Here is a 26,662-nt window from a genome sequence, read left to right on the forward strand (position 1 = left end):
AAATACATTGAGCACAACCCCACTAACTTCGCCACCGACAAGAGCAGGGTGGATTTTGTTGCGTCACTACTCACAGGCAAAGCCCTGGATTGGGCCACCGCCATATGGACTGCCAACAGCACAGAACTCGGATCTGCGACCCATTTCCACACCCTCTTCAAAGAGGTATTCGATAACTCTCCTTCCGGTCATCCTATAGGAGACCTCCTCATAGAACTTCAACAAGGATGCAATTCAGCTGCTGAGTATGTCCTCAAGTTCCTCCCCATGGCTGCAGGGAGTGGATGAAGGGAGGCTGCTTTACTTACCATCTACCAAAGAGGGCTCAACATGGAACTTCAGCCGGAGCTGGCCTGTAGAGGTGACCACCTCATCGCTGTGTCCAGCTTCTTCTTCGTTGAAAAAAGGATGGTGGTCTCCGTCCAAATATTGATTACCGTTCCCTGAATGATGTCACAATCAAGAACTGTTTGACTCTTCCTCTGATCCCAGTGACTCTTGAACATGTGGGCCTCGCCAACATCTATACAAAACTCGACCTGCGAAGTGCATATAACCTTGTCCGTATACGTGAAGGCGACGAATGGAAGACGGCCTTTATCACCGCACGAGGGCACTACAAACATCTGGTTATGCCCTACGACCTTACTAACGCCCCTGCCATCTTCCAATCCTTTATGATTGAGGTTTTCAAAGATATGATCAACTGCTTTTTCATCGTCTACATTGATGACATCTGGATTTACTCCCACTCCCTAAAGGAACAGATACAGCATGTGCAAAAGGTTCTTCAACGGGTCTTTGACCATAACCATTTATGTGACGACCTTCCATGTAACCTCGGTTCCTCGGTTTCATACTGACACCTGGAGGGGTCAGCATGGATGAGAACAAAGTCACCGCTGTCAGTAACGGGCACAAACCCACCACCGATAAGGAACGTTTCATTGAGTTCTCCAACTACTATCGCCGGTTCATTCGGAACTTCAGTTCTACTGCCGCTCCCCTCACTGCCCTTACCAGCCAAAAGACCCGGACCCTTCAATGGACTGATACCACCCTGACTTCTTTCAACAACTTGAAAACGCCGCTTTACCTCAGCTCATGTCCTTCGCCAACCTGATCCGACCCTTCCTTTCCCCCTGGTGGTGGATGCCTCCGAAGTAGGAGCCATAGTCTCTCAGCGGTTGGGAACACCTCGAATCACATCCCTGTGCCTTCTTCTCCAGGAAGTTATCCACCGCTGAGAGGAATTCCGATGTGGGGAACAGAACTCCTGGCTATTAAGCTGGCCATTGAGGAGTGGCGCCACTTGTTGGAGGGCGCACAACATCCCTTTCTCGTCCTAACCGATCATCGTAATCTGGAATATATCAGAGGGGTCAAGAGGTTAAACTCGAGACAAGCCTGCTGGGCTCTCTTCTTCACACGCTTCCATTTTCATGTTACTTACATCCTTGGAAGGAAAAACGTATAAGCTGATGCTCTCTACCACCAGTTTGACCTTCCTACCAGTAACTCAGACCCTACAACCATTCTTCCTTCCTCTTGCATTATGGGACCGGTACAGTGGGAGGTTCACTCTGCCTACAAGAAGCACTAAACTCAGACCCGGCACCTCCTGAGACACCAGCTGGGAGAAGTTACGTACCAGCAGCTGTTAGACCCCAACTGATGCAATGATGTCACACGTCCTTGGGGTCAGGACATCCGGGCATTATACAAACCACCGAACTTCTAGCCTGTAAGTTCTGGTGGTCCTCACTGGCATCCGACGTAAGGGATTACGTACTCTCCTGTCTTGTCTGCGCCCAAACCAAAATCCCTTGTCATCTCCCTTCCGGTAAGCTTCAACCTTTGTCAATCCCTCACAGAACCTGGTCCCACATAGCTGTTGACTTCATCACAGACCTTCCTGAATCCTCTGGTAACACCACCATCCTTGTCATAGTAGACCCTTTTTCAAAAATGTGTCGTCTGGTTCTTCCTCATTTACCTAACGCCATGCAATTGGCTGAGTGTATGTTCCAGCAGGTGTTCTGTCTTTATGGGATTCTGGAGGACATAGTCTTTGACCGCGGGCCCCAGTTTGTCTCCCTGGTGTGGCGAGCCTTCTGTGACCGACTGGGGGTCGCCCTCAGCCTCTCCTCCGGGTGCCTTCCCCAGACCAACGGGCAGACGGAATGCCTGAACCAAGAAATAGGGAAGTACCTTCACCAACAATGTTCTGCATCGCTGGAGTCGGTATATGGCCTGGGCCGAATACGCTCAGAACTCACTCATGCATTCATCCCTCCACCCTACTCCGTTTCAGTGTGTACTTGGTTACCAACCCCCAATGTTTCCCGAGGAGGCGGAGCCTAGTACTGTCCCAGCAGTTGACAACTGGTTTCGGTGTAGTGAGCGAGTATGGGAGACCACTCGCCAGCATCTGCAGGAAGCCTCTAATACCCAGAAACACTTTGCCGACAGACGCCGCCGACCTACGCCACTCTTTCACCCCGGATAGCATGTGTGGCTCTCTACCAGAGACATCCGCCTCCCCTGCATGAGTTCTACCTGGAACCAACAAAGGTTCTCCTATGGGGACAGCTAAATAATGCTTTTGGAACCCTTTTTTCTAAAAGTGTAGTCATTATTTAGTTCATAACTGCTTTTCCCTGACTGAAGTATTACAACACAAGAGACTTCTTATTACACAATGTACGAATGCAGATATTACTGCAGACAAACTGAAACCTGATTTGTTTGTTTTGTTGCTACGGCGACATGAATGTTATTACCATTAATCAACAGGAAAAAGACAGAGTAGATATGTTAACTGACATAATGACTTTAAATGTTCTTTAATATTTGTAATTATATTGTTATGGGATGAAATTAAATAATATAGCTATTCCTTGTTGTACAAACTCATAAAGCAAATCACAATTATCTTCTACTTCATCACAATCCCGGATCCGGGAGCACCCCCATCAGTAAAAAAGCTGACTAGCATAGCCTAGCATAGCGTCACAAGTAAATACTAGCATCTAAATATCATTAAATCACAAGTCCAAGACACCAGATGAAAGATACACATCTTGTGAATCCAGCCATCATTTCTGATTTTTAAAATGTTTTACAGGGAAGACACAATATGTATTTCTATTAGCTAACCACGATAGCAAAAGACACAACTTTTTTCCCCCACCATTTTTTTCCTGCATAGGTAGCTATCCCAATTTCGACCAAATAAAGATATAAATAGTCACTAACCAAGAAACAACTTCATCAGATGACAGTCTGATAACATATTTATTGCATAGCATATGTTTTGTTAGAAAAGTGTGCATATTTCAGGTATAAATCATAGTTTTACATTGCAGCCACCATCACAACTCTCACCAAAGCAACTAGAATAACTACAGAGACCAACGTGAATTACCTAAATACTCATCATAAAACATTTATGAAAAATACACAGCTTACAGCAAATGAAAGACAAAGATCTTGTGAATCCAGCCAATATTTCAGATTTTGTAAGTGTTTTACAGCGAAAACACAATACAGAATTATATTAGCTTACTACAAAAGCCAACCACACAACAGCTTTGATTCAAGCCAACAATAGCGATAACAAATAAACCAGCAAAAGATATACATTTTTTCACTAACCTTCTCAAACTTCTTCAGATGACAGTCCTATAACATCATATTACACAATACATATAGAGTTTGTTCGAAAATGTGCATATTTAGCGGCACAAATCGTGGTTATACAATGAGAATAGTAGCCAAGCTGCCAACAAAATGTCGGGAGAAATCTTGGGAGAGGCACCTAATCTAATCAGTAACTAATCATAAACTTGACTAAAAAATACAGGTTGGACAGCAAATGAAAGATACATTAGTTCTTAATGCAACCGCTGTGTTAGATTTTTAAAATTAACGTTACTACAACATACAGCATGCGTTAAAGCGAGACCGCACCGAAATTAATGGCGGAATAGTATTTTTACATTTTTCAACAGAACAACGAATTAACATCATAAATACTTCTTACTTTTTGATGAGCTCCCATCAGAATCTTGGGCAAGTTGTCCTTTGTCCAGAGGAATCGTTGCTCGGTTGTAGATTGTCGCCTTCAACTTTGGAATTAGCAGTAAACATTAGCCATGTGGCGAAGACGTGTCCAACTCACTATAACGCAGCACTAAGAAATATCCGAAAATCGCAATATACTGATATAAACTGATATAACTCGGTTTAAAATAACAACATTATGATGTCTTTAACACATATATCGAATAAAATCAGAGCCGGATATATCTAAGGCCTATAACGGGAGCTTTCCAGAACGCAATCCTGAGGTCTGTCTTGCGTCATGGCGAATGATGAAAAGACTGGACCCCACGTTCCCAGACCCTTTATATGGCCTCAGATCTGCCTAGCAACTCCATTCCAATTCTCACTATTTGCTGACATCTAGGGGAAGGCGTATGCAGTGCATCTCGACCAATAGAAGACAGGCAAATTAATAAACTGACCCCAGAACAGCCTGCCTGATTTCAGATTTCTCACTTCCTCACAGGAAAATTGCTCCAACTTGAGTTCTGTTTTACTCACAGATATAATTCAAACGGTTTTAGAAACTAGAGAGTGTTTTCTATCCAATAGTAATAATAATATGCATATTGTACAAGCAAGAATTGAGTACGAGGCAGTTTAATTTGGGAACAAAATTTTTACAAAGTGAAAACAGCCCCCCCTATTGAGAAAAGGTTATGTTGAATATTTTGAGGATTTTTTAAATTTTATTATTCATAGTGGCAGCTAGCTAGTGGCAGGATTTGATAATGCTGGGATTTATGTATGGTTTGTTAGTGACATTAAGCTGTGTTTCCATTTGGAGAATGGAGAGATCAGGAGATACCGAGGGCAGAGTTCAAATAGAAAAATGATGTGTTGGCAACTTGCACCATCCTCCGTCTCTCAGGCAAGTGGACCTCTGATGTGGTCAGTTAACAATTCACTCTTTCTCTTCTGTCCTGTTGTAAAATGCAGTTTACACTGGAATCTAGACAAAACACACATACCAAGTCTTGTTCGACAGAAAAAGAAGGAAACTTCAAGTGTGCGTGTTTGAAAAACATTCACTACTGACAACCCTTTTGTTGCCATAGAAATAAGAAGTGTTCAGAAACAGACCATAGGACTGGGCCCTGTGACACCCACTCTTCGAACTGGTAAAAGGGCTGAACATGAACACATAAGAAAACATAAATATGTGACTTATATTTAGTCAAGTGTGTAAGATTGTGTTTTTGTATGAAGCTATTTCAGAAAACTCAGGTGTGGGTACATTCAAGTATATATTGAATTTCTAAGTTAAGTGGTTAATGTTTTATAATACTAAATATATTTTAAGAACTTGGGGGTCACAGCTAAGGGTTGAGAAACCGATTCTGCTAACAATCCTTAATTGAAAGCATATACGTTTGTAGTTTAACAATGTTCTCCTCCGCCCTGGGAGTCTGCTCTGTAAACAGAGCATGTTGAGAATATATCCAGATTGAAAATATAAATGACCATGAAAGACTCTCCACAATGTCCCCGCAAAAAATCGTTGTTTTCTGCTGCGGCACTTGGAAACTCTGGGAGAACATAAATCCCCGGAACAGTTTCCAAATGGTGGAGCTGTCAGCATGTTAATCGGGCTGATAAACAGAGAAGTGAAGTATGCTGGGATGTCTGTTGGTCGGAGCAGCTGTGGAGAGGCCCCGGCCCCCGGCCCCCTGTTGAAAGGCAACCACACTATAGACCTGAGAGAATGACTTGTGGAAGGAACCCATGTAAAATGTAATGATCAGTGATTACCGAGTACATCAGAGTGTGATTAAAATACAGGCCCTACTCACAATCTCCTTCTGTCTTCATTCTTCACTCAGTGGGACCCTGCTCCCAGTTAGACAGACTATATTAATCTGTGGCTAGAGTGAGGATGCATTGATCCATCTCGGCAGCCAGGTGTGGATACATTGCACTGTAAAAGTACATTACTACCCCTGCTAGAAGCAGCTGATTCCTGATCACACCTTTACCGAGACAGTTTTTAACCCAGATGGGTAATAATGTCAACGGCGTGCTTGTGAGTGATCAAATGCTGTCTAGGTGCCAAGACCAGGCTATATAGGTGTACTGGGCCGGATGCCAGGTAGAGATTCTATAGGAAAACTGAACGTTGTGCACAAGTTACTCAAATTGTTGTAATTTGCTGCTGGCCACCACAGCTTCTTTAATAACACTAATTACCACAGTGAATGGGGAGAAAGGTCATATTGTTGATCAAGTTTGATCTTTGGTTTTAGATGGTTACCTCTGCAGTAAAATGGGAAAGAATAGCATGAGAGAGCACCACACAGTCCATAATGGACTTAACTAAAGTTCAGGATTAGAAAAAGAAACCAGCCAACAGATTACATCACTAAGTGGTGAGTTCAAATGGGAATAAACTAAAGGAAATTAAAAATGAAGACATTAACTCAGATACTTTTACCTCCTGTCTTTTGGGGTAATTATGCAGAGTACATTTAAAATGTAATATTTAACAGCAATAAATGCCTGAAGTTGGTCACATTTTTCACAACCTGTTCAAGAATCAGTACTTTCTCTACGCTGGGACACAAGGAGTTAAATACTGCTTAGTGTGATGCTCACAGGAGCTGACATGTACCCAGATGCAAGGGTCAGATTCTTATCTACCACATGAATGAATGGGGCACATTTCCCCTCCTAGTAGTTCTTTCTCTCTTGGCATGCTCCAACCTCATCTAACTCTAACCACACGATCCACATGATCACACAGCTTCCCTTCATTCTATTTCTATGGTTACGCCTGCTGCAGTTCCAGTCAGTTGTATGTAAACAAATAAGGATATGCAGGGATGTGAAGCCTTGACCTTCTGAGTAGTGGAGTCACGCCTATGCCTTTTTGACTCCTGAGTAAAAGCAGATGAAATTGCCACCCACCCACATGGCTATTCAGTTGACCGCTTAAGGTAATCTTAAATCGAAGGCATCATTACGACCATATTGAATTTCAGGCCATTAAATCATATATCCATATTATAAAATGCTTTGTATGCATTGCAAGGAAACAACTGTCCAGAATAAATGCTGAAGTCTGCAATATGATCATGTAAAATGAATGTGAAAGCTTTTATTTTTTACCCTTATTTAACTAGGCAAGTCAGTTAAGAACAGTAGAACGACAGATTTTTACTTTGTCAGCTCTGGGATTCGATCTTGCAGCTTTTCTGCTGCCCCAAAAGCTTGTTGGAGCATAATAGCGTGTTATGGTTTAAATGGCAAAATATAGAACCCTGAGGCCGTTGATACTGTCAGACTGTTGAAGTTGATATATTGGCCATTTTATACTTCCCAAAAACAACTAAACATTCATAACAATTTCTCCAGTTTACTAAGCCTTTAATGTACTACCTCATCACCTTGTGGGTCTAGTGGTTGTAAGTCTAGTGGTTGTAGGTCTAGTGGTCTAGTGGTTGTAGGTCTAGTGGTTAGTAGGTCTAGTGGTTGTAGGTCTAGTGGTTCCTAGGTCTAGTGGTTCCTAGCTCTAGTGGTTCCTAGCTCTAGTGGTTGCAGGTATGGTGGTCTAGTGGTTGTAGGTCTAGTGGTTGTAGGTCTAGTGGTCTAGTGGTTGTAGGTCTAGTGGTCTAGTGGTTGTAGGTCTAGTGGTTGTAGGTCTAGTGGTTGTAGGTCTAGTGGTTGTAGGTCTAGTGGTTATAGGTCTAATGGTTGTAGTTATGGTGGTCTAGTGGTTGTAGGTCTAGTGGTTGTAGTTATGGTGGTCTAGTGGTTGTAGGTCTAGTGGTTGTAGGTCTAGTGGTTGTAGGTCTAATGGTTCCTAGGTGTAGTGGTCTAGTGGTTGTAGGTCTAGTGGTTCCTAGGTGTAGTGGTCTAGTGGTTGTAGGTCTAGTGGTTGTAGGTGTAGTGGTCTAGTGGTTGTAGGTCTAGTGGTTGTAGGTCTAGTGGTTGTAGGTCTAATGGTTCCTAGGTGTAGTGGTCTAGTGGTTGTAGGTCTAATGGTTCCTAGGTCTAGTGGTCTAGTGGTTGTAGGTCTAGTGGTTCCTAGGTGTAGTGGTCTATTGGTTGTAGGTCTAGTGGTTCCTAGTTGTAGTGGTCTATTGGTTGTAGGTCTAGTGGTTCCTAGGTGTAGTGGTCTAGTGGTTGTAGGTCTAGTGGTTGTAGGTCTAATGGTTCCTAGGTGTAGTGGTCTATTGGTTGTAGGTCTAGTGGTTCCTAGGTGTAGTGGTCTATTGGTTGTAGGTCTAGTGGTTCCTAGGTGTAGTGGTCTATTGGTTGTAGGTCTAGTGGTTGTAGGTCTAGTGGTTGTAGGTCTAGTGGTTGTAGGTCTAATGGTTGTAGGTCTAATGGTTGTACTTATGGTGGTCTAGTGGTTGTAGGTCTAGTGGTTGTAGGTCTAATGGTTCCTAGGTGTAGTGGTCTAGTGGTTGTAGGTCTAATGGTTGTAGGTCTAATGGTTGTAGGTCTAATGGTTGTACTTATGGTGGTCTAGTGGTTGTAGGTCTAGTGGTTGTAGGTCTAATGGTTGTAGGTCTAGTGGTTCCTAGGTGTAGTGGTCTATTGGTTGTAGGTCTAGTGGTTGTAGGTCTAGTGGTCTAGTGGTTGTAGGTCTAGTGGTTGTAGGTCTAGTGGTTGTAGGTCTAATGGTTCCTAGGTGTAGTGGTCTAGTGGTTGTAGGTCTAGTGGTTCCTAGGTGTAGTGGTCTAGTGGTTGTAGGTCTAGTGGTTGTAGGTCTAGTGGTCTAGTGGTTGTAGGTCTAGTGGTTGTAGGTCTAGTGGTTGTAGGTCTAGTGGTTCCTAGGTGTAGTGGTCTATTGGTTGTAGGTCTAGTGGTTGTAGGTCTAGTGGTCTAGTGGTTGTAGGTCTAGTGGTTGTAGGTCTAGTGGTCTAGTGGTTGTAGGTCTAGTGGTTGTAGGTCTAGTGGTTGTAGGTCTAGTGGTTCCTAGGTGTAGTGGTCTATTGGTTGTAGGTCTAGTGGTTCCTAGGTGTAGTGGTCTATTGGTTGTAGGTCTAGTGGTTCCTAGGTGTAGTGGTCTATTGGTTGTAGGTCTAGTGGTTCCTAGGTGTAGTGGTCTATTGGTTGTAGGTCTAGTGGTTGTACTTATGGTGGTCTAGTGGTTGTAGGTCTAGTGGTTCCTAGGTGTAGTGGTCTAGTGGTTGTAGGTCTAGTGGTTCCTAGGTGTAGTGGTCTAGTGGTTGTAGGTCTAGTGGTTGTAGGTCTAATGGTTCCTAGGTGTAGTGGTCTATTGGTTGTAGGTCTAGTGGTTCCTAGGTGTAGTGGTCTATTGGTTGTAGGTCTAATGGTTGTACTTATGGTGGTCTAGTGGTTGTAGGTCTAGTGGTTGTAGGTCTAGTGGTCTAGTGGTTGTAGGTCTAGTGGTCTAGTGGTTGTAGGTCTAGTGGTTGTAGGTCTAGTGGTTGTAGGTCTAGTGGTTGTAGGTCTAGTGGTCTGGTGGTGGTAGGTCTAGTGGTTGTAGGTCTAGTGGTCTAGTGGTTGTAGGTCTAGTGGTTGTAGGTCTAGTGGTTGTAGGTCTAGTGGTCTGGTGGTGGTAGGTCTAGTGGTTGTAGGTCTATTGGTTGTAGGTCTAGTGGTTGTAGGTCTAGTGGTTGTAGTTATGGTGGTCTAGTGGTTGTAGGTCTAGTGGTTGTAGGTCTAATGGTTGTAGTTATGGTGGTCTAGTGGTTGTAGGTCTAGTGGTTGTAGGTCTAGTGGTTGTAGGTCTAATGGTTGTAGTTATGGTGGTCTAGTGGTTGTAGGTCTAGTGGTTGTAGGTCAATCAAATCAATCAATCAAATATATTTATAAATCCCTTTTAGCTGATGTCACAAAGTGCTATACAGAAACCCAGTCTAAAACCCCAAACAGCAAGCAATGCAGATGTAGAAGCATGGTGGCTAGGCAAAAATCCTAAAATGGCAGAAGCCTAAGAGGAAACCTAGAGAAGAATCAGGCTCTGAGGGTTAGGTCTAGTGGTGTTAGCTCTAGTGATGGTAGGTCTAGTGGTGGTAGGTCTAGTGGTTGTAGGTCTAGTGATGGTAGGTCTAGTGGTGTTAGGTCTAGTGGTGTTAGGTCTAGTGATGGTAGGTCTAGTGGTGGTAGGTCTAGTGGTTGTAGGTCAAGTGATGGTAGGTTTAGTGGTGTTAGGTCTAGTGGTGTTAGGTCTAGTGGTGTTAGGTCTAGTGGTGTTAGGTCTAGTGATGGTAGGTCTAGTGATGTTAGGTCTAGTGGTGTTAGGTCTAGTGATGGTAGGTCTAGTGGTGTTAGGTCTAGTGGTGTTAGGACTAGTGGTGTTAGGACTAGTGGTGTTAGGTCTAGTGGTGTTAGGTCTAGTGGTGTTAGGTCTAGTGATGGTAGGTCTAGTGGTGTTAGGACTAGTGGTGTTAGGACTAGTAATGTTAGGTCTAGTGGTGTTAGGACTAGTGGTGTTAGGACTAGTGGTTGTAGGTCTAGTGGTCTAGTGGTTGTAGGTCTAGTGGTTGTAGGTCTAGCGGTTGTAGGTCTAGCGGTTGTAGGTCTAGTGGTGGTAGGTCTAGTGGTCTAGTGGTTGTAGAGCTAGTGGTTGTAGGTCTAGCGGTTGTAGGTCTAGTGGTGGTAGGTCTAGTGGTCTAGGGTTGGTAGGTCTAGTGGTTGTAGATCTAGTGGTTGTAGGTCTAGTGGTCTAGTGGTTGTAGGTCTAGTGGTTGTTGGTCTAGTGGTTGTAGGTCTAGTGGTTTAGTGGTTGTAGGTCTAGTGGTGTTAGGTCTAGTGGTGTTAGGTCTAGTGGTGTTAGGTCTAGTGGTTGTAGGTCAAGTGATGGTAGGTCTAGTGGTGTTAGGTCTAGTGGTGGTATGTCTAGTGGTGTTAGGTCTAGTGGTGTTAGGTCTAGTGGTTGTAGGTCTAGTCCTTGTAGGTCTAGTGGTGGTAGGTCTAGTGATGGTAGGTCTAGTGGTGTTAGGTCTAGTGGTGGTATGTCTAGTGGTGTTGGGTCTAGTGGTGGTAGGTCTAGTGATGGTAGGTCTAGTGGTGTTAGGTCTAGTGGTGGTATGTCTAGTGTTGATGGGTCTAGTGGTTGTATGTCTAGTCCTTGTAGGTCTAGTGGTTGTAGGTGTAGTGGTTGTAGGTCTAGTGGTTGTAGGTCTAGTGGTTGTAGGTCTAGTGGTTGTAGGTCTAGTGGTGGTATGTCTAGTGGTTGTAGGTCTAGTGGTGGTAGGTCTAGTAGTGTTAGGTCTGGTGGTGGTAGGTATTGTGGTTGTAGGTCTAGTGGTTGTAGGTCTAGTGGTGGTATGTCTAGTGGTGGTAGGTCTAGTGGTGGTAGGTCTAGTGGTTGTAGGTCTAGTGGTTGTAGGTCTAGTGGTGGTAGGTCTAGTGGTATAGTGGTTGTAGGTCTAGTGGTTGTAGGTCTAGTGGTTGTAGGTCTAGTGGTTGTAGGTCTAGTGGTTGTAGGTCTAGTGGTTGTAGGTCTAGTGGTTGTAGGTCTAGTGGTTGTCGGTTTGGTGGTGGTAGGTCTAGTGGTTGTAGGTCTAGTGGTTGTAGGTCTAGTGGTTGTAGGTCTAGTGGTGGTAGGTCTAGTGGTATAGTGGTTGTAGGTCTAGTGGTTGTAGGTCTAGTGGTTGTAGGTCTAGTGGTTGTAGGTCTAGTGGTTGTAGGTCTAGTGGTTGTAGGTCTAGTGGTGGTAGGTCTAGTGGTTGTAGGTCTAGTGGTTGTAGGTCTAGTGGTTGTCGGTTTGGTGGTGGTAGGTCTTGTGGTTGTAGGTCTAGTGGTGGTAGGTCTAGTGGTTGTAGGTCTGGTGGTGGTAGGTATTGTGGTTGTAGGTCTAGTGGTTGTAGGTCTAGTGGTGGTATGTCTAGTGGTGGTAGGTCTAGTGGTGGTAGGTCTAGTGGTGGTAGGTCTAGTGGTTGTAGGTCTAGTGGTTGTAGGTCTAGTGGTTGTCGGTTTGGTGGTGGTAGGTCTAGTGGTTGTAGGTCTAGTGGTTGTAGGTCTAGTGGTTGTAGGTCTAGTGGTTGTAGGTCTAGTGGTGGTAGGTCTAGTGGTATAGTGGTTGTAGGTCTAGTGGTTGTAGGTCTAATGGTTATAGAGCTAGTGGTTGTCGGTCTGGTGGTGGTATGTCTAGTGGTTGTAGGTCTAGTGGTGGTATGTCTAGTGGTTGTAGGTCTAGTGGTGGTATGTCTAGTGGTTGTAGGTCTAGTGGTGTTAGGTCTAGTGGGTGTCGTTCTGGTGGTGGCAGGTCTAGTGGTTGTAGGTCTAGTGGTTGTCGGTCTGGTGGTGGCAGGTCTAGTGGTTGTAGGTCTAGTGGTTGTAGGTCTAGTGGTTGTAGGTCTAGTGGTTGTCGGTCTGGTGGTGGTATGTCTCGGTTTTGTAGGTCTAGTGGTGGTATGTCTAGGGATGTTAGGTCTTGTGGATGTAGGTCTAGGGTTGGTATATCTAGTGGTTGTAGGTCTAGTGGTGGTAGGTCTAGTGGTTGTCGGTCTGGTGGTGGTATATCTAGTGGTGTTATGTCTATTTGTTGTTGGTCTAGTGGTTGTGTTTTTCTCCCAGGAGCCATATTTTTAAGCCATGTTAAGTGAGCGTAGAGAGAAAGGCCAGGCCAGGCGGTTGTCATGTCTGAGGCGCTAGAAGCCACTGTTTGTGTTGGTTCACACTACCTGGCTCCCTTCTGTGTGCCATAAATTACATTTATTGTGATTTATATCTTAAGTTAAAGCTCAATTATTTTATGATGTTTTTGCTACTAACAATTTTCCCTGTTACTATATTACAGGGGGGATTTTGTGGTTATGTAAACATATTAGACGTTCATCACAGGGACAGCTCTGAGAGATGAACATTTGACCTTTTTCCACACTTTAAAATAATGTATTTTTCAAAGACATGCTGACATAATGTCAGTTGCTCTTGCCCCTCAGTGTTGACCCCTACATATGCTTCAAAGCTTCACTAGAAATATTGAATAGTATTTGAAGGACTAGGTGGAAAGAGCATTCAGCTATAGATCAACAGCTCTAAAGACCTATGTACATCATCTTTTTTTTCATCTGACCACATTTATTATGAATATATAAAACTGAAAGGGTTGCTGTTTTTTTAGACTTGCAACGGTTGTGATGCATTATTCAGTCTACTCTTCCACAAGGTGTCTTACCTTGAACAAGATTGCCTCCTCTTTGACCTTCTCCTTTATTTATGCGTGAGTAGAAGAGCTGTTATTGCGTGATTGTTGTATAAACTAATCCTTGGCCAATGTGTGTGTAGGGGAGATAAACTACATGGCACTATCATGAACCAACAGCAGTGTTCTGCATCAGCTCCAGTGTTAATAGGGATTATACACTACATGACCAAAAGTATGTGGACAACTGCTCGTCAAACATCTCATTCCAAAATCATAGGCGTTAATATGGAGTTGGTCCCCCCTTTGCTGCTATTACAGCCTCCAATCTTCTGGGAATGCTTTCCACTAGATTTTGGAACATTTTTGCGCAGACTTGCTTCCATTCAACAACAAGAGCATTAGTGAGGTCAGGCACTGATCTTGGGCAATTGGGCCTGGCTCAATTGGGCCTGGCTCATAATCGTTCCAATTCATCCCAAAGGTGTTCAATGGGGTTAAGGTCAGGGCTCTGTGCAGGCCAGTCAAGTTCGTCCATACCGATCTTGACAAACCATTTCTGTACGGAACTTGCTTTGTGCAAAGGAGCATTGTCTTGCTGAAACAGGAAATGGCCTTCCCCAAACTGTTGCCACAAAGTTGGAAGCATAGAATCCACGAGAATGTCATTATATGTTGTAGCATTAAGGGGCCTAGCCCGAACCATGAAAACAGCCCCAGACCATTATTCCTCCTCCACCAAACTTTACAGTTGGCACTACGCATTCGAGCAGGTAGCATTCTCCTGGCATCTGCCAAACCCAGATTTGTCCGTCGAACTGCCATATGGTGAAGTGTGATTCATTACTCCAGAGAGAGCGTTTCCTCTGCTCCAGAGTCCAATGGCGGCGAGCTTTACACCACTCCAGCCGACACTTGGAATTGTGCACGGTGATCCTAGGCCTGTGTGAGGCTGCCCAGCCATTGAATCCCATTTCATGAATCTCCGGACAAACAGTTATTGTGCTGACATCGCTTCCAGAGGCAGTTTGGAACTCAGTAGTGAGTGTTGCAACCGAGGACAGACGATTTTTTACGCACTACACGCTTCAGCGGTCCTGAGCTTGTGTGGCCTACCACTTTGTGGCTAAGTCGTTTTTGCGCCTAGATGTATCCACTTCACAATAACAGCACTTATAGTTGACCGGAGTAGCTCTAGCAGGGCAGAAATTTGACAAACTGACTTGGAAAGGTGGGACCCTATGAGGGTTCCACATTGAAAGTCGCTGAGTTCTTCAGTAAGGCCATTCTACTACCAATGTTTGTCAATGGAGATCGCATGGCTGTGTGCTCAATTTTATACACCTGTCAGCAATGGGGGTGGCTGAAATAGCCAAATCCACTCATTTGAAGGGGTGTCCACATACTTTCATAACTATATTTACCTAGGCAAGTCAGTTAGGAACAAATTCTTATTTACATTGACGGCCTAGGAACAGTGGGTTAACTGCCTTGTTCAGGAGTAGAACGACAGATTTTTACTTTGTCAGCTTGGGGATTCGATCTAGCAACCTTTTGGTTACTGGCCCAACGCTCTAACCACTAGGCTACCTGCCACCACTGTATATATAGTGTATATAGAGAAATAACAGAGCAGAGCCAGCAAAACCCGGTCCTACGTTTGGTTTTCTCCCAGTCGACACTGCCACAGCGATGACAGCTCACCCCTGAGCTTAGCATTATTCTGGCAGGGGAGTGTGTAGCGATGCAAAGAAAACATGTACAGTCTCACAGACACGGGGGCTGCTTGTGAGCACCGGCTGGCATGGCATTGCAGATGAGTTTCACTGTGGTAGGCACCGACTGGGCACGTTTGAAACCCTCTTAATTCAGGATGATCAAATGCCCTTGGACTCCATCCCTCATTATGAATACAGAGCTATCAAATAACATAGACATATTTTAAACATATATTTGCTCTACTGTGGTCCCTGTCTTATAGGCTACGGTGTACTGGATATACTATGGAGTATCTCTGGGTTAGCAGTCAGAAGTCTTCACCAGATGCAGTGTGTCCCTCCGGGGTATTTGACCTCATTTTCACAGATTGCTTACCGGCTCCATCAGGCAGCATGTACAACACTGAGCAGCACACTGTATGCTATCTGTAATAGACTTCCTGTACTCACTCAGTCTGGACCTGGATGTTTGGTTCTGGTAGAATGGCTTTGAAACAATGCCACACATATGTGTGTATGTGTCAGGTCTGGACCAGACAATGTCTGGACAGCGTGGGGAGTCTGGGTTGTTTTGTCTGCTGGCAGAAAATAAACACAAAGAAACAGGAAGTTGCCAAAGCAGTGGTAAATATATTGACAGGAGTATGACATTGTCACCTGGCACCAAAAGCACATTGTGCCTAAGAGCAGCCCTTAGCCGTGTGTTGTTCACAATGATCAGTGGGTTCTCATGGCCTATTGCTTAATCATTACAAAGTGATCACAAACTGAACTACATGTTTTCAGATCTTGTAAATGTATTTATGGGCTAAATGCAATGTTTAGAGCATCTTGATTTCTCAGTGTGATTTGTGCTATATTTCTGTTTTAATAACCCTTTTTCCTCCTTACCATGACATCAATCAATAGCTATATAAGTTTGTCCGAGGACCTTCATGAATTACCATATCATGATTGAGGAACATCAATCCATGTGTGTACTGTAGGTTTATCATCTTATTGACTGGGGAAGGCTGCTATAGAAAGTGGTCAGGTTCACTCTATTCATTAGACCTCTAGAGCAATTCAATACACCCTCCTCTGTCAACAACAACAACCTAACTCTCACTGTTGGGTAAAGACAAGAAATGACGTTGAACCAACGTGGAATATATGTTGACTTTAGCCCAGAAATAAACACTGAGCCAGTCTGACTGATTTCCTGGTCCCTGTTATCTCTGTTGTGTTTTTCACGTCCTCTCAAAGCTTCTTCTATGTTATTAGCTACTGTACATATTTTTATAAATGTACTTTTTCAACCTCTTCTTTCATTCACTTTAATGATGGTGCGTTGCATTTTCTCTGTTTGTCCTTTAATTAATCTAACTGCTTGAATAAAGTACCGTAATGAAACCAACATGATTAATGCTCTGACGAAAGGTCTTCCTAATTAGAGGAGAGCTGCCGCATACAGTACCTGGCTGCATGTACGCTAGCTGTGGGTTAGTAACTGCTGAATGAGTCACTTGGGTGTTGATTAACCAGATTTTCCCCCGCTCTCTTTCTCTCTCCCTCTCACCTCTTCTCCTCTGCCTTTTCCCCCTTCTTCCTTTTATGTTATTTTCCCTCCCTCCCTCCCTCTGCTCTCTCTTCCTCTGTCTGGACGTCTGCTCCTGCTACCCTGTGCTGCCTCTTCCTTCCCCCTCCTTCTCCCCCTCCGCCTCCCCCTCCCCCTCCGCCTCCCCCTCCGCCTCCCCCTCCCCCTTCGCCTCCACCTCCCCCTCCTCCAGTGGCTGCTCCTCTCTCTCCAAACTCCTGCTCTGGTTCTGCAACACTAGGCCTGTTCCTGTCTAGTGCTGCTTGACAACCTCTCAAGTGAGTCTATTTCACACAACCTCACCCCCTCAACCTGTTCTGTGTCCACTGTCTGAAGTGAGTCTATTTCACACAAACCTCACCCCCTCAACCTGTACTATGTCCGCTGTCTGAAGTGAGTCTATTTCACAGAACCGCCCCCCCCCCCCCCCACCTGTTCTATGTCCGCTGTCTGAAGTGAGTCTATTTCACAGACCCCCCCCCCCCCCCCCCACCTGTTCTATGTCCGCTGTCTGAAGTGAGTCTATTTCACAGAACCGCCCCCCCCCCCCCCCCACCTGTTCTATGTCCGCTGTCTGAAGTGAGTCTATTTCACAGAACCCCCCCCACCTGTTCTATGTCCGCTGTCTGAAGTGAGTCTATTTCACAGAACCCCCCCCCCCCCACCTGTTCTATGTCCGCTGTCTGAAGTGCGTCTATTTCACAGAACCCCCCCCACCTGTTCTATGTCCGCTGTCTGAAGTGCGTCTATTTCACAGAACCCCCCCCCCAATCTGTTCTATGTCCGCTGTCTGAAGTGAGTCTATTTCACAGAACCCCCCCCCCCCCCCCACCTGTACTATGTCCGCTGTCTGAAGTGTGTCTATTTCACAGAACCCCCCCCACCTGTTCTATGTCCGCTGTCTGAAGTGTGTCTATTTCACAGAACCCCCCCCCCCAATCTGTTCTATGTCCGCTGTCTGAAGTGCGTCTATTTCACAGAACCCCCCCCACCTGTTCTATGTCCGCTGTCTGAAGTGCGTCTATTTCACAGAACCCCCCCCACCTGTTCTATGTCTGCTGTCTGAAGTGCGTCTATTTGAGAAGCTCTCTTACATGCTAGTTCAGATTACATGCATGACTTGTAGGGCCCTGTATTTTGGACAATCATGTGACATGCCTGGAGTTGAACATTTTTTGAAAACTTTTTTATCAAACTGTCCCCTTTTATTTTTATGTCAGATGGTCCAGCACCATCCTCAGACAATGCCCTTTCTTTTTATGTCAGATGGTCCAGCACCATCCTCAGACAATGCCTTTTCTTTTTATGTCAGATGGTCCAGCACCATCCTCAGACAATGCATTTTCTTTTTATGTCAGATGGTCCAGCACCATCCTCAGACAATGCCTTTTCTTTTTATGTCAGATGGTCCAGCACCATCCTCAGACAATGCCTTTTATTTTATGTCAGATGGTCCAGCACCATCCTCAGACAATGCCTTTTATTTTTTGTGTATTTCTCATTTCTGTATAAGGCTTAAAATACATGATAAAATTGTTCTCTGTCACGTGATTGTGCAAAACATAGGGCCCTTATGATGTGTGATTTAGGGGGCCATTAGTATAGCGGTTAAGAGTGTTTGACCAGTAACCGAAAAGTTTCTGGTTTGAATCCCCGAGCCAACTAGTTGAAAAATCTGCATGTAAGTCGTTCTGGAAAAGTGTCAACTAAATGACTAAAATATGATGTGCATCGATTTAATGGTCAATTGCATGTTTTTATAATCCAATTGCACAATTACATTATCATTATCTGTATTTCAAGAAGGATGTTGATCATGTGTATGGCATCTGTTCTGTGTGTGCTTGCGTGCCCACCTCTCCATATCTTGATAGAGTTTTATTTACCGGCCAGTCAGCCAGATTGCCCATTGAGCCTGTTGAGCAGCTGAAAAGGCCTGACTGACCACATGTGGTTACTCTGATTCTGGCCCCTGATACAGTATAATCCAATGGGAGCTATCTGCTCCTTAATACACAGGTGTTTGATTAGATTGTAATATAAACTCTATATCAATGAAGTCCCTCAGTGCAAGATACAGTATTATGCATTCAGGGCATCACTTTTCCTGTTCATGTTTACACGTGATGTTTATTGTGAATTAGGCTCAGGGTGGCAGGTAGCCTTGTGTTTAGAGTGGTGGACCAGTATCCCCAAGCCGACAATGTGAAATATCTGTTGATGTACCCTTGAGCAAGGCACTTAACCATACTGTAATTTACTCCAGGGATGCCATACTACTATGGCTGACCCTGTAAAACAACACATTTCACTGCACCTATCTGGTGTTTGTTACAATAAAACATGTTTATTTTTGCATACAGTACTTCCGGTGCAGGTTGCTGGAAGAGAAGAGCCCTGCTGTAATGTAGAGTTGAAGCTTGGTGAGATACTGTATGTGGTTGTCCCACCTAGCTTTCTTAAGATGAATGCACTAACTGCAAGTTGATCTGGATAAAGATGACTCAAATCTAAATGTATTATTGTGTCGAAGCTTAAAACGTTTTCTGATTCTGGAATGATACAAAGAAACACAATTAAAAATAATGTTATGAATAGCCAAGACAAGAATTTTATCACTGGCTAATTCAACAGCAATCCTTACAGTCTCAGAATAAGAGATGATTGCGATAATTAAAGTCTGCTCACAGAACGGTGGTGCACAATACTGTGTTTCTCAATATCATTTAAGAAACTGATCTCCAGAAAGACAGAACACCAGCCTTGAATAGCACACGCTGGAACAGACATACGTCAACATAGAGCACATCAGATATTCCATAGTTATTCCATTGTACGGGCAATTGTTCTTGTATTGCATAGATATCCAGGGTTGGGTAGGTTACTTTTTAAATGTAATCCATTACAGTTACCTGCCTAAAATTGTATTTATCTAGGCACGTCAGTTAAGAACAAATTCTTATTTACTATGACGGCCTACTGAGGAACAGTGGGTTAACTGCTTTGTTCAGGGGCAGATCAACAGATTTTTACCTTGTCAGCTCGGGGATTCGATCCAGCAACCTTTTGGTTACTGGCCCAACACTCTAACCACTAGGGTACCTTCTGGCCCCAGTAGTATACATTTAAAAAATATCTATTTTTTATTTCACCTTTATTTAACCAGGTAGGCCAGTTGAGAACAAGTTCTCATTTACAACTGCGACCTGGCCAAGATAAAGCAAAGCAGTGTGACACAAACAACACAGAGTTACACATGGGATAAACAAACATACAGTTAATAACACAATATAAATATCTATATACAGTGTGTGCAAATGTAGTAAGATTAGGGAGGTAGGCCATAGTGGCGAAATAATTACAATTCAGCAATTAAACACTGGAGTGACAGATGTGCAGTAGATGAATAAGCAAGTAGAGATACTGGGGTGAAAGGAGCAAAAAGATTAAAAACAATATGGGGATGAGGTAGTTGGATGGGCTCTTTACAGATGGGCTGTGTACAGGTGCAATGATCGGTAAGCTGCTCTGACAGCTGATGCTTAAAGTTAGTGAGGGAGATATAAGACTCCAGCTTCAGTGATTTTTGCAATTCGTTCCAGTCATTGGCATCAGAGAACTGGAAGGAAAGGCGGCCAAAGGAAGAGTTGGCTTTGGGGATGACCAGTGAAATATACCTGCTGGAGCGCGTGCTATGGCTGGGTGCTGCTATGGTGACCAGTGAGCTGAGATAAGGCGGGGCTTTACCTAGCAAAGACTTATAGATGACCTGGAGCCAGTGGGTTTGGCGACAAATTCAATTTTGGATAACCTTAACTAGTAACGTAATCTGATTACTTTCAGTTACTTTTGGATTACTTCACCCATAAAACACATAAGGAGAAAAAAAATATTATTACCGATTTAACAACATTTATTGCAGGATGTTTGAGCCACTAAGCAGAGCCACATTAGAACACATCAGAAAACTTTGTGACAAAAATGTATTTAAGCCCTGTATACCTGCCTCTTACATGCGTCCTTCATCCTTTGTCCATTTACACTTATAATATCTGATCACAGTCAGACCACAATGCGTCTTTTAATCATGTACTCCTGTCTAAAAATGTGGGCACAAACACAATGTGCAGAACAAAGGATACATGTTAAAACCAGGTATAAGTAAGGGCTTAAGTAACACAGCAACATGGACTGTGCTAAACGCTTATCCCACGGGACACCAGTACAAAAAAGTATGAAAATGTATGCACTCACTACTGTAAGTCGCTCTGGATAAGAGTGTCTGCTAAATGACAAAAATGAGAAATAGAAAAATGAAGACAACGTTTTTTTACAACATGCAGTGTAATCACACATTTAGCCCACCAGGTAGTTTTTCATTTTAAGCAAAAAAAGTGCAGCTAGGTGCAATCTACCCACATATCAGACATGACATTGCAGTAGACTTGTCCTGAAGCTAGCCTATTCGGATGATTGAAGGCAGCAATTGCTGTTGTATCACAGCAAGAGGAAATGCTCTAAATGAGCATCAGACATCCTGTTTTGCTGAGGAGTAAACAGGTTTCCACCATAGCTGAAAAGGTGCTCAACTGGGGCACTGGAGGGCAGTGTAGTCTTGTACTTCAGAAACAAGTTCTGGACTATGGGGAACGATTTCAAGAAGTCCAAAGACTTGTCTTTGTCTTCAAAGTACGTATTCACCTCATCCTCTGCAATGCCACAGGCCCTTGTTGTTGCACCTCCGAACAAAACAAAATTGTCTTCTGACTCATCAGACTCATTCTGTGCTCCCTCACCACCTCTTCGGAGTGTGTGTTCTCCATAGAAGCTGCTTCTTGAACTAATGTGCTCCACATCTCCTCTCTCTTCCCAAGGTTGAGCCAAAACAGTCAAAACTTTGGCACGGTAGCAGTTGCCATTTTTGCTTCATGGATGCTTTGCATGGGTCCAAACCAGTGGTCTATAGCCATTGTCTGTCACTGTGGCCCTCACTTTGCGCTGAATTTTAAAGTCTGCATGTATTTCACTTAACTTGGCAGCAATCACATCGTAGGTATGACATCCTATCAGTCTCGCACAAGCCAAAGCAGCTGACTTCCTCTCCAAGGTGACCTTGGCAAGCTAGCTAGAAATCTAGCTAGTGAGGATGTGTGCAGAGAATGTTGCAAGAGGTACAGTATTTTCTCTGAGAGCTTAGACTTCAAGCTTAGGATTGTTGGGGAAAGCCAAGAAAACAATTATTCTCTCCCTGAAGAAGATCAATAGAGAATGTGAGTGGCTGTAGGACTGTACTGTACTCCTTGAGAAAAGCAATCTCACAAGGATGTAGTTTGCTGCTCACACCTAGGTCTTCACAGATTTGCCCCAGCTGGTCATCTGTGAGGGCTATGAGTTTGGAGATGGCATGGTACTCTGAGCTCCATCTTGTCACACATGGCACAGTTACTTTCTTGCTTGCAATGTCCTCTATTGCCTCTGAAGCTAATGTGGACCTGTGTGCTTTGCTCCAAATGCTGGAACAATGCTGACATTGCACTTCTGTGCAATTTTTGTGATGGACCTTGGGATGCAGCTTTGTCCACCTCATTGGTGGCGATGAGGTTGAGGATGTGTGCATCACAACGTTGATGTGGAGGAGAAAGAAGTTCAGTTCTTGCTCAACCTCCTCAAGAATCGCACCCACATCATTAAACCTCACTCCATCATCCGTCTCATCTTACAGATGATCTTCATTTCCACTGAACCCCCGGAATGCCTTTACAAAGACGCTTCAATTGTCTGTCACTGTGGCCCTCACTTTGTGCTGAATTTTAAAGTCTGCATGTATTTTCACTTAACTTGGGAGCAATCACATCTTAGGTATGACGTCCTATCAGTCTCGCACAAGCCAAAGCAGCTGACTTCCTCTCCAAGGTGACCTTGGCAAGCTAGCTAGAAATTTGACTAACTAGCTAGCTAGTACTCTCTGAAATCTCTGACCTATGCTGGAACATTGGTAACATTGTGAAGACAACCTGTCTGTCTCCAGAGACTAGCTAGCTAAGCAAGCTAACGCGCCACACCTGCCAATAGTCATCTTTGTTTCTTCAGGTTGGAAGTGGAGTCTGGATGTTGCCAGCAGCTGTCACGCCCTGACCTTAATTATCTATGTTTTCTTTATTATTTTGGTTAGGTCAGGGTGTGACTAGGGTGGGTATGCTAGCTTTGTTTTGTCTAGGGTTTTTGTATATCTAGGGGTTTTGTAGGTCTAGGTATATATATGTCTATGGTGGCTTGATATGGTTCCCAATCAGAGGCAGCTGTTAATCGTTGTCTCTGATTGGGGACCATATTTAGGTAGCCATTTTCCCCTGGGTATTGATGGGTTCTTGTCTATGTGTAGTTGCCTGTCAGCACTCATTTGTATAGCTTCACGTTTTGTTGTTTTGTTAGTTTTGTTAGTTTTGTTCAGTGTTCATTCTTGTAATAAAGAGGAATGTACGCATACCACGCTGCGCCTTGGTCTCCTCCTTTTGACGGCCTTGGCAGCAGCTTTACCATGTGAAAAATAGTTTCCATTGAACTGTTACATTCCTGCCATTTTCTTCATTGAACACAAATCGTTCTTTGAAACGCCATCCAAAAAATGCACTGCGTTGGCGCACCATACCTTTTTCTTTTGTATTTTGTATATTTCTCAGGCGGGAAGATCAAAGTAGCACGTTTTCGGTTAATAACTGACGTTAATTTGAAAGTTAATTAAGAAAACATGCAATCGTTTCATGGACATATTTTTTCTGCAAACATCCCTTTTAAATTTGTAAGTAATCCTAGAAGTAATTTTCTACTTTTTCAAAAGTATCGGTGGTCTGATTACAAAATTTTTGCGGGTAATATCACAGATTACAGTTACAGTTTTTTTGTAATCCTCTACAGATCCTCTACAAAGTGAGCTCACCAGTTGTGTCATCAAGTTGTCTGTTCCCATGGGAAAGACATTTGTTTCAGAAATTAAGGAAACGTGTAATGTGTGAGCGGAAGGGGGGGGGGGGGGTGCACAGATGGTTGAATTCATTAAGAGATGAAGACTGTATTCCTGTTTCAAAAGCACAACTGTTGAACATCCCAACTCTAATTAAATGCAAACAGATGCTGGCTACTGGCTTATAATACCTTTCCCATCATGTCGTATTCTTTGTGTTCATTTGCTGCATCCAGACTTGACAAGAGTACTTTCAGACAACAGCAGTGTGATACTTGACAGATCATGATAATTGGATTACTTAACCTTTTTTTGCGTTGCTTGACTGACTTTTGCCTGCCAGAAGACGCCCAGATACAGTGTGGTACAGATTGCAGCGCCATTTACAGAGCTATAAGCATGATGGTTGTCATAGCTCTTTGAATGGTACTGCCATATGTACTGAAATACCAGCTCTATCATCCACCAACGCAGGCAGGCGGACATCTGCAACTTCACTTCTTATTACTTGATGCATATGTATAGAGTATGTGGAAATATGTTTGTTTTTATGTCATGGTGAATGAATGAATGATTAATTATGTAAATCTGTGAATCTGCTCTGCCCTTTTATGCCAAGTGTATCAATGTTCAGGAAAGTGATACACTTGTTTTTCACAAGAGGATTGTATCAGTAGTAGCAATGATAGGATCACATGTTACAAGTAGTCTGAAGTATAAAGTCACACAGATACAAGGTCACTAACTACTGCTAACACACCGTTTACTCGCTATTATGCAGGCTTACAGGATAGTTTACAAGATGTTGGTAATGTTGAAATCTGACATACAAAACAAACGTGTTTTACTAGTGGATTTATTAAGACGTGCATGTGCAACTTTATATATTCACCAGGTTTTAAAGTATGTAAACCGAAAGTGAAATCTATTATTAGCTTTAAGAGGAGTAAAGTTCCCGCTGCTGCTGGTTTTCAGCATCAAGTACCTTTAACATAATTTTGCTCTGTCTGTCATTGTGTGGGTTCTGGAGGAGATGTCTGTCATTGTGTGGGTTCTGGAGGACATGTCTGTCATTGTGTGGGTTCTGGAGGACATGTCTGTCATTGTGTGGGTTCTGGAGGACATGTCTGTCATTGTGGGGGTTCTGGAGGACATGTCTGTCATTGTGTGGGTTCTGGAGGACATGTCTGTCATTGTGGGGGTTCTGGAGGACATGTCTGTCATTGTGTGGGTTCTGGAGGACATGTCTGTCATTGTGTGGGTTCTGGAGGACATGTCTGTCATTGTGGGGGTTCTGGAGGACATGTCTGTCATTGTGTGGGTTCTGGAGGACATGTCTGTCATTGTGTGGGTTCTGGAGGACATGTCTGTCATTGTGTGGGTTCTGGAGGACATGTCTGTCATTGTGTGGGTTCTGGAGGACATGTCTGTCATTGTGTGGGTTCTGGAGGACATGTCTGTCATTGTGTGGGTTCTGGAGGACATGTCTGTCATTGTGGGGGTTCTGGAGGACATGTCTGTCATTGTGGGGGTTCTGGAGGACATGTCTGTCATTGTGTGGGTTCTGGAGGACATGTCTGTCATTGTGTGGGTTCTGGAGGACATGTCTGTCATTGTGCTGGACTCTGAGTAGCACTTCTCACCTGTTAGTTGATCGTTGAATGAAATGACTGAATTTACTTGAACCTTCTCAACATGTGACGGCTCTTATGTTAACAGCAGTACTTCAGCCTACTTGTCATATTTGATAGACATTTCCACTTACACACTTACACATTGTGAATTATGACAGCATTTATTTGACAAAATGTAGAGAATATCACCCATCCTCCCACCTGTGGCAACTCTACGCACACGGACTATGACAAAAAACCATGTAGGCAACATGAATGCACCTGTGAATTCTTTTAAAATAAAAGTTGACATATAAGTTGAATTATAAATTAAAGAACACAAGTGCAAGGTTGACATTCAACACATGCTCCCCTAGTCCCAGAAAAGAGCACCAACCAATCAGTTCATAGCCTATCTGATGGAAACATTGTTGAGCCGAAGAGGACAAGCTCTACCACGGAATTCACAGGAAAGGAACCTTGCTCTCTCTCTGTGTTTCAACCTTAACAATGAGTTTCTTTTTTTAAAATTAACTCCGAACATATGATTCAAAGATGTTTGTTTTACACTGTCAGGGCATCACATAAATATGAGGATTTTTCCTCTTTAAATGGACTGTAGGAAGTGAATTTTTTTCTACATAGAAAATAATGCATCCTGGGCTACACTGGACGCAGTCCAGCTGCAGGTTTCTTGAAGAGCCCTTTGATTTTTACAGTTACTGGGTTCTGCTCATTGTCATAGTAATGCATAATGTGTAAATTATCATCTAAGGAAATGTTTATAGCTTGAAAAGTAACTTGTGTATGAAACACCCCATTTTGTTCTAACCATCTGAATCATAAACGCTAAGGTTCTTCTGTTAGCTATGAGCAGGTAAACAGCAGCTGGTTATTTACTATCTTGTGTTTGCTAACTTTTCCTATATTCAAATGCACTGAGTGGACAAAACATTAAGAACACCTTCCTAATATTGAGTTGCACCCCCTTTTGTCCTCAGAACAGCCTCAATTAATCTGGGCATGGACTCTATAAGGTGTTGAAAGCGTTCCACAGGGATGCCGGCCCCTGATGACTCCAATGCTTCCCACAGTTGTGTCAAGGTTGCTGGATGTCATTTGGGTGGTGGACCATTCTTGATATAAACGGGAAACTGTTGAGCGTGAATAACCCAACAGCGTGGCAGTTCTTGACACAAACAGGTGCGCCTAGAACCTACTACCATACCCCGTTTAAAGGCACTTAAATATTTTGTCTTGCCCATTCACCCTCTGAATGGCACACATATACAAACCATGTCTCAAGGCTTAAAACTCCTTCTTTAACCTGTCTCCTCCCCTTCATCTACACTGATTGAAGTACATTTAACAAGTGAGTCAACACTCTTCACCCTTCCCCTGGCTTCTCTGGCTCTGTGGCTCACAGTGATGAGGTAGATGCTCTTTTTCCCATAGGGGATGTAAGGAACTTCCTTTAGTGCTGTCCTCGTGTAAACTTCAGGCGATTGGGCCGGCCTGTGAAAATGTATAGCAAGATTTATATCTGGTTAATGTGAAGGCAAAAAGGAATCAGACTCGCACATTTACAGCACACTTCACTCCACAACATACTCTTATAATCAT

The 26,662-nt window shown here is 43.6% G+C and overlaps 1 protein-coding gene across 3 annotated transcripts in view; it reads left to right on the forward strand.

Annotated features, from left to right (window-relative positions):
* The window catches only part of LOC129829478 (5-hydroxytryptamine receptor 4-like), a 117,322-nt gene that overhangs the window by 78,046 nt on the left and 12,614 nt on the right, over nt 1-26,662 (forward strand). The window contains exon 7 of one of the 3 annotated variants that reach the window (XM_055891183.1): nt 16,659-16,743. The exons of the other annotated variants lie outside the window; for them this stretch is intronic. Coding sequence (XP_055747158.1) covers nt 16,659-16,722 — 64 coding nt within the window. The 3' untranslated portion in view covers nt 16,723-16,743. The remainder of the gene's footprint in view (nt 1-16,658; nt 16,744-26,662) is intronic. 3 annotated transcript variants of the gene reach the window in all.

Source organism: Salvelinus fontinalis, chromosome 31 (assembly GCF_029448725.1).
Source record: "Salvelinus fontinalis isolate EN_2023a chromosome 31, ASM2944872v1, whole genome shotgun sequence".
NCBI lineage: Eukaryota > Metazoa > Chordata > Actinopteri > Salmoniformes > Salmonidae > Salvelinus > Salvelinus fontinalis.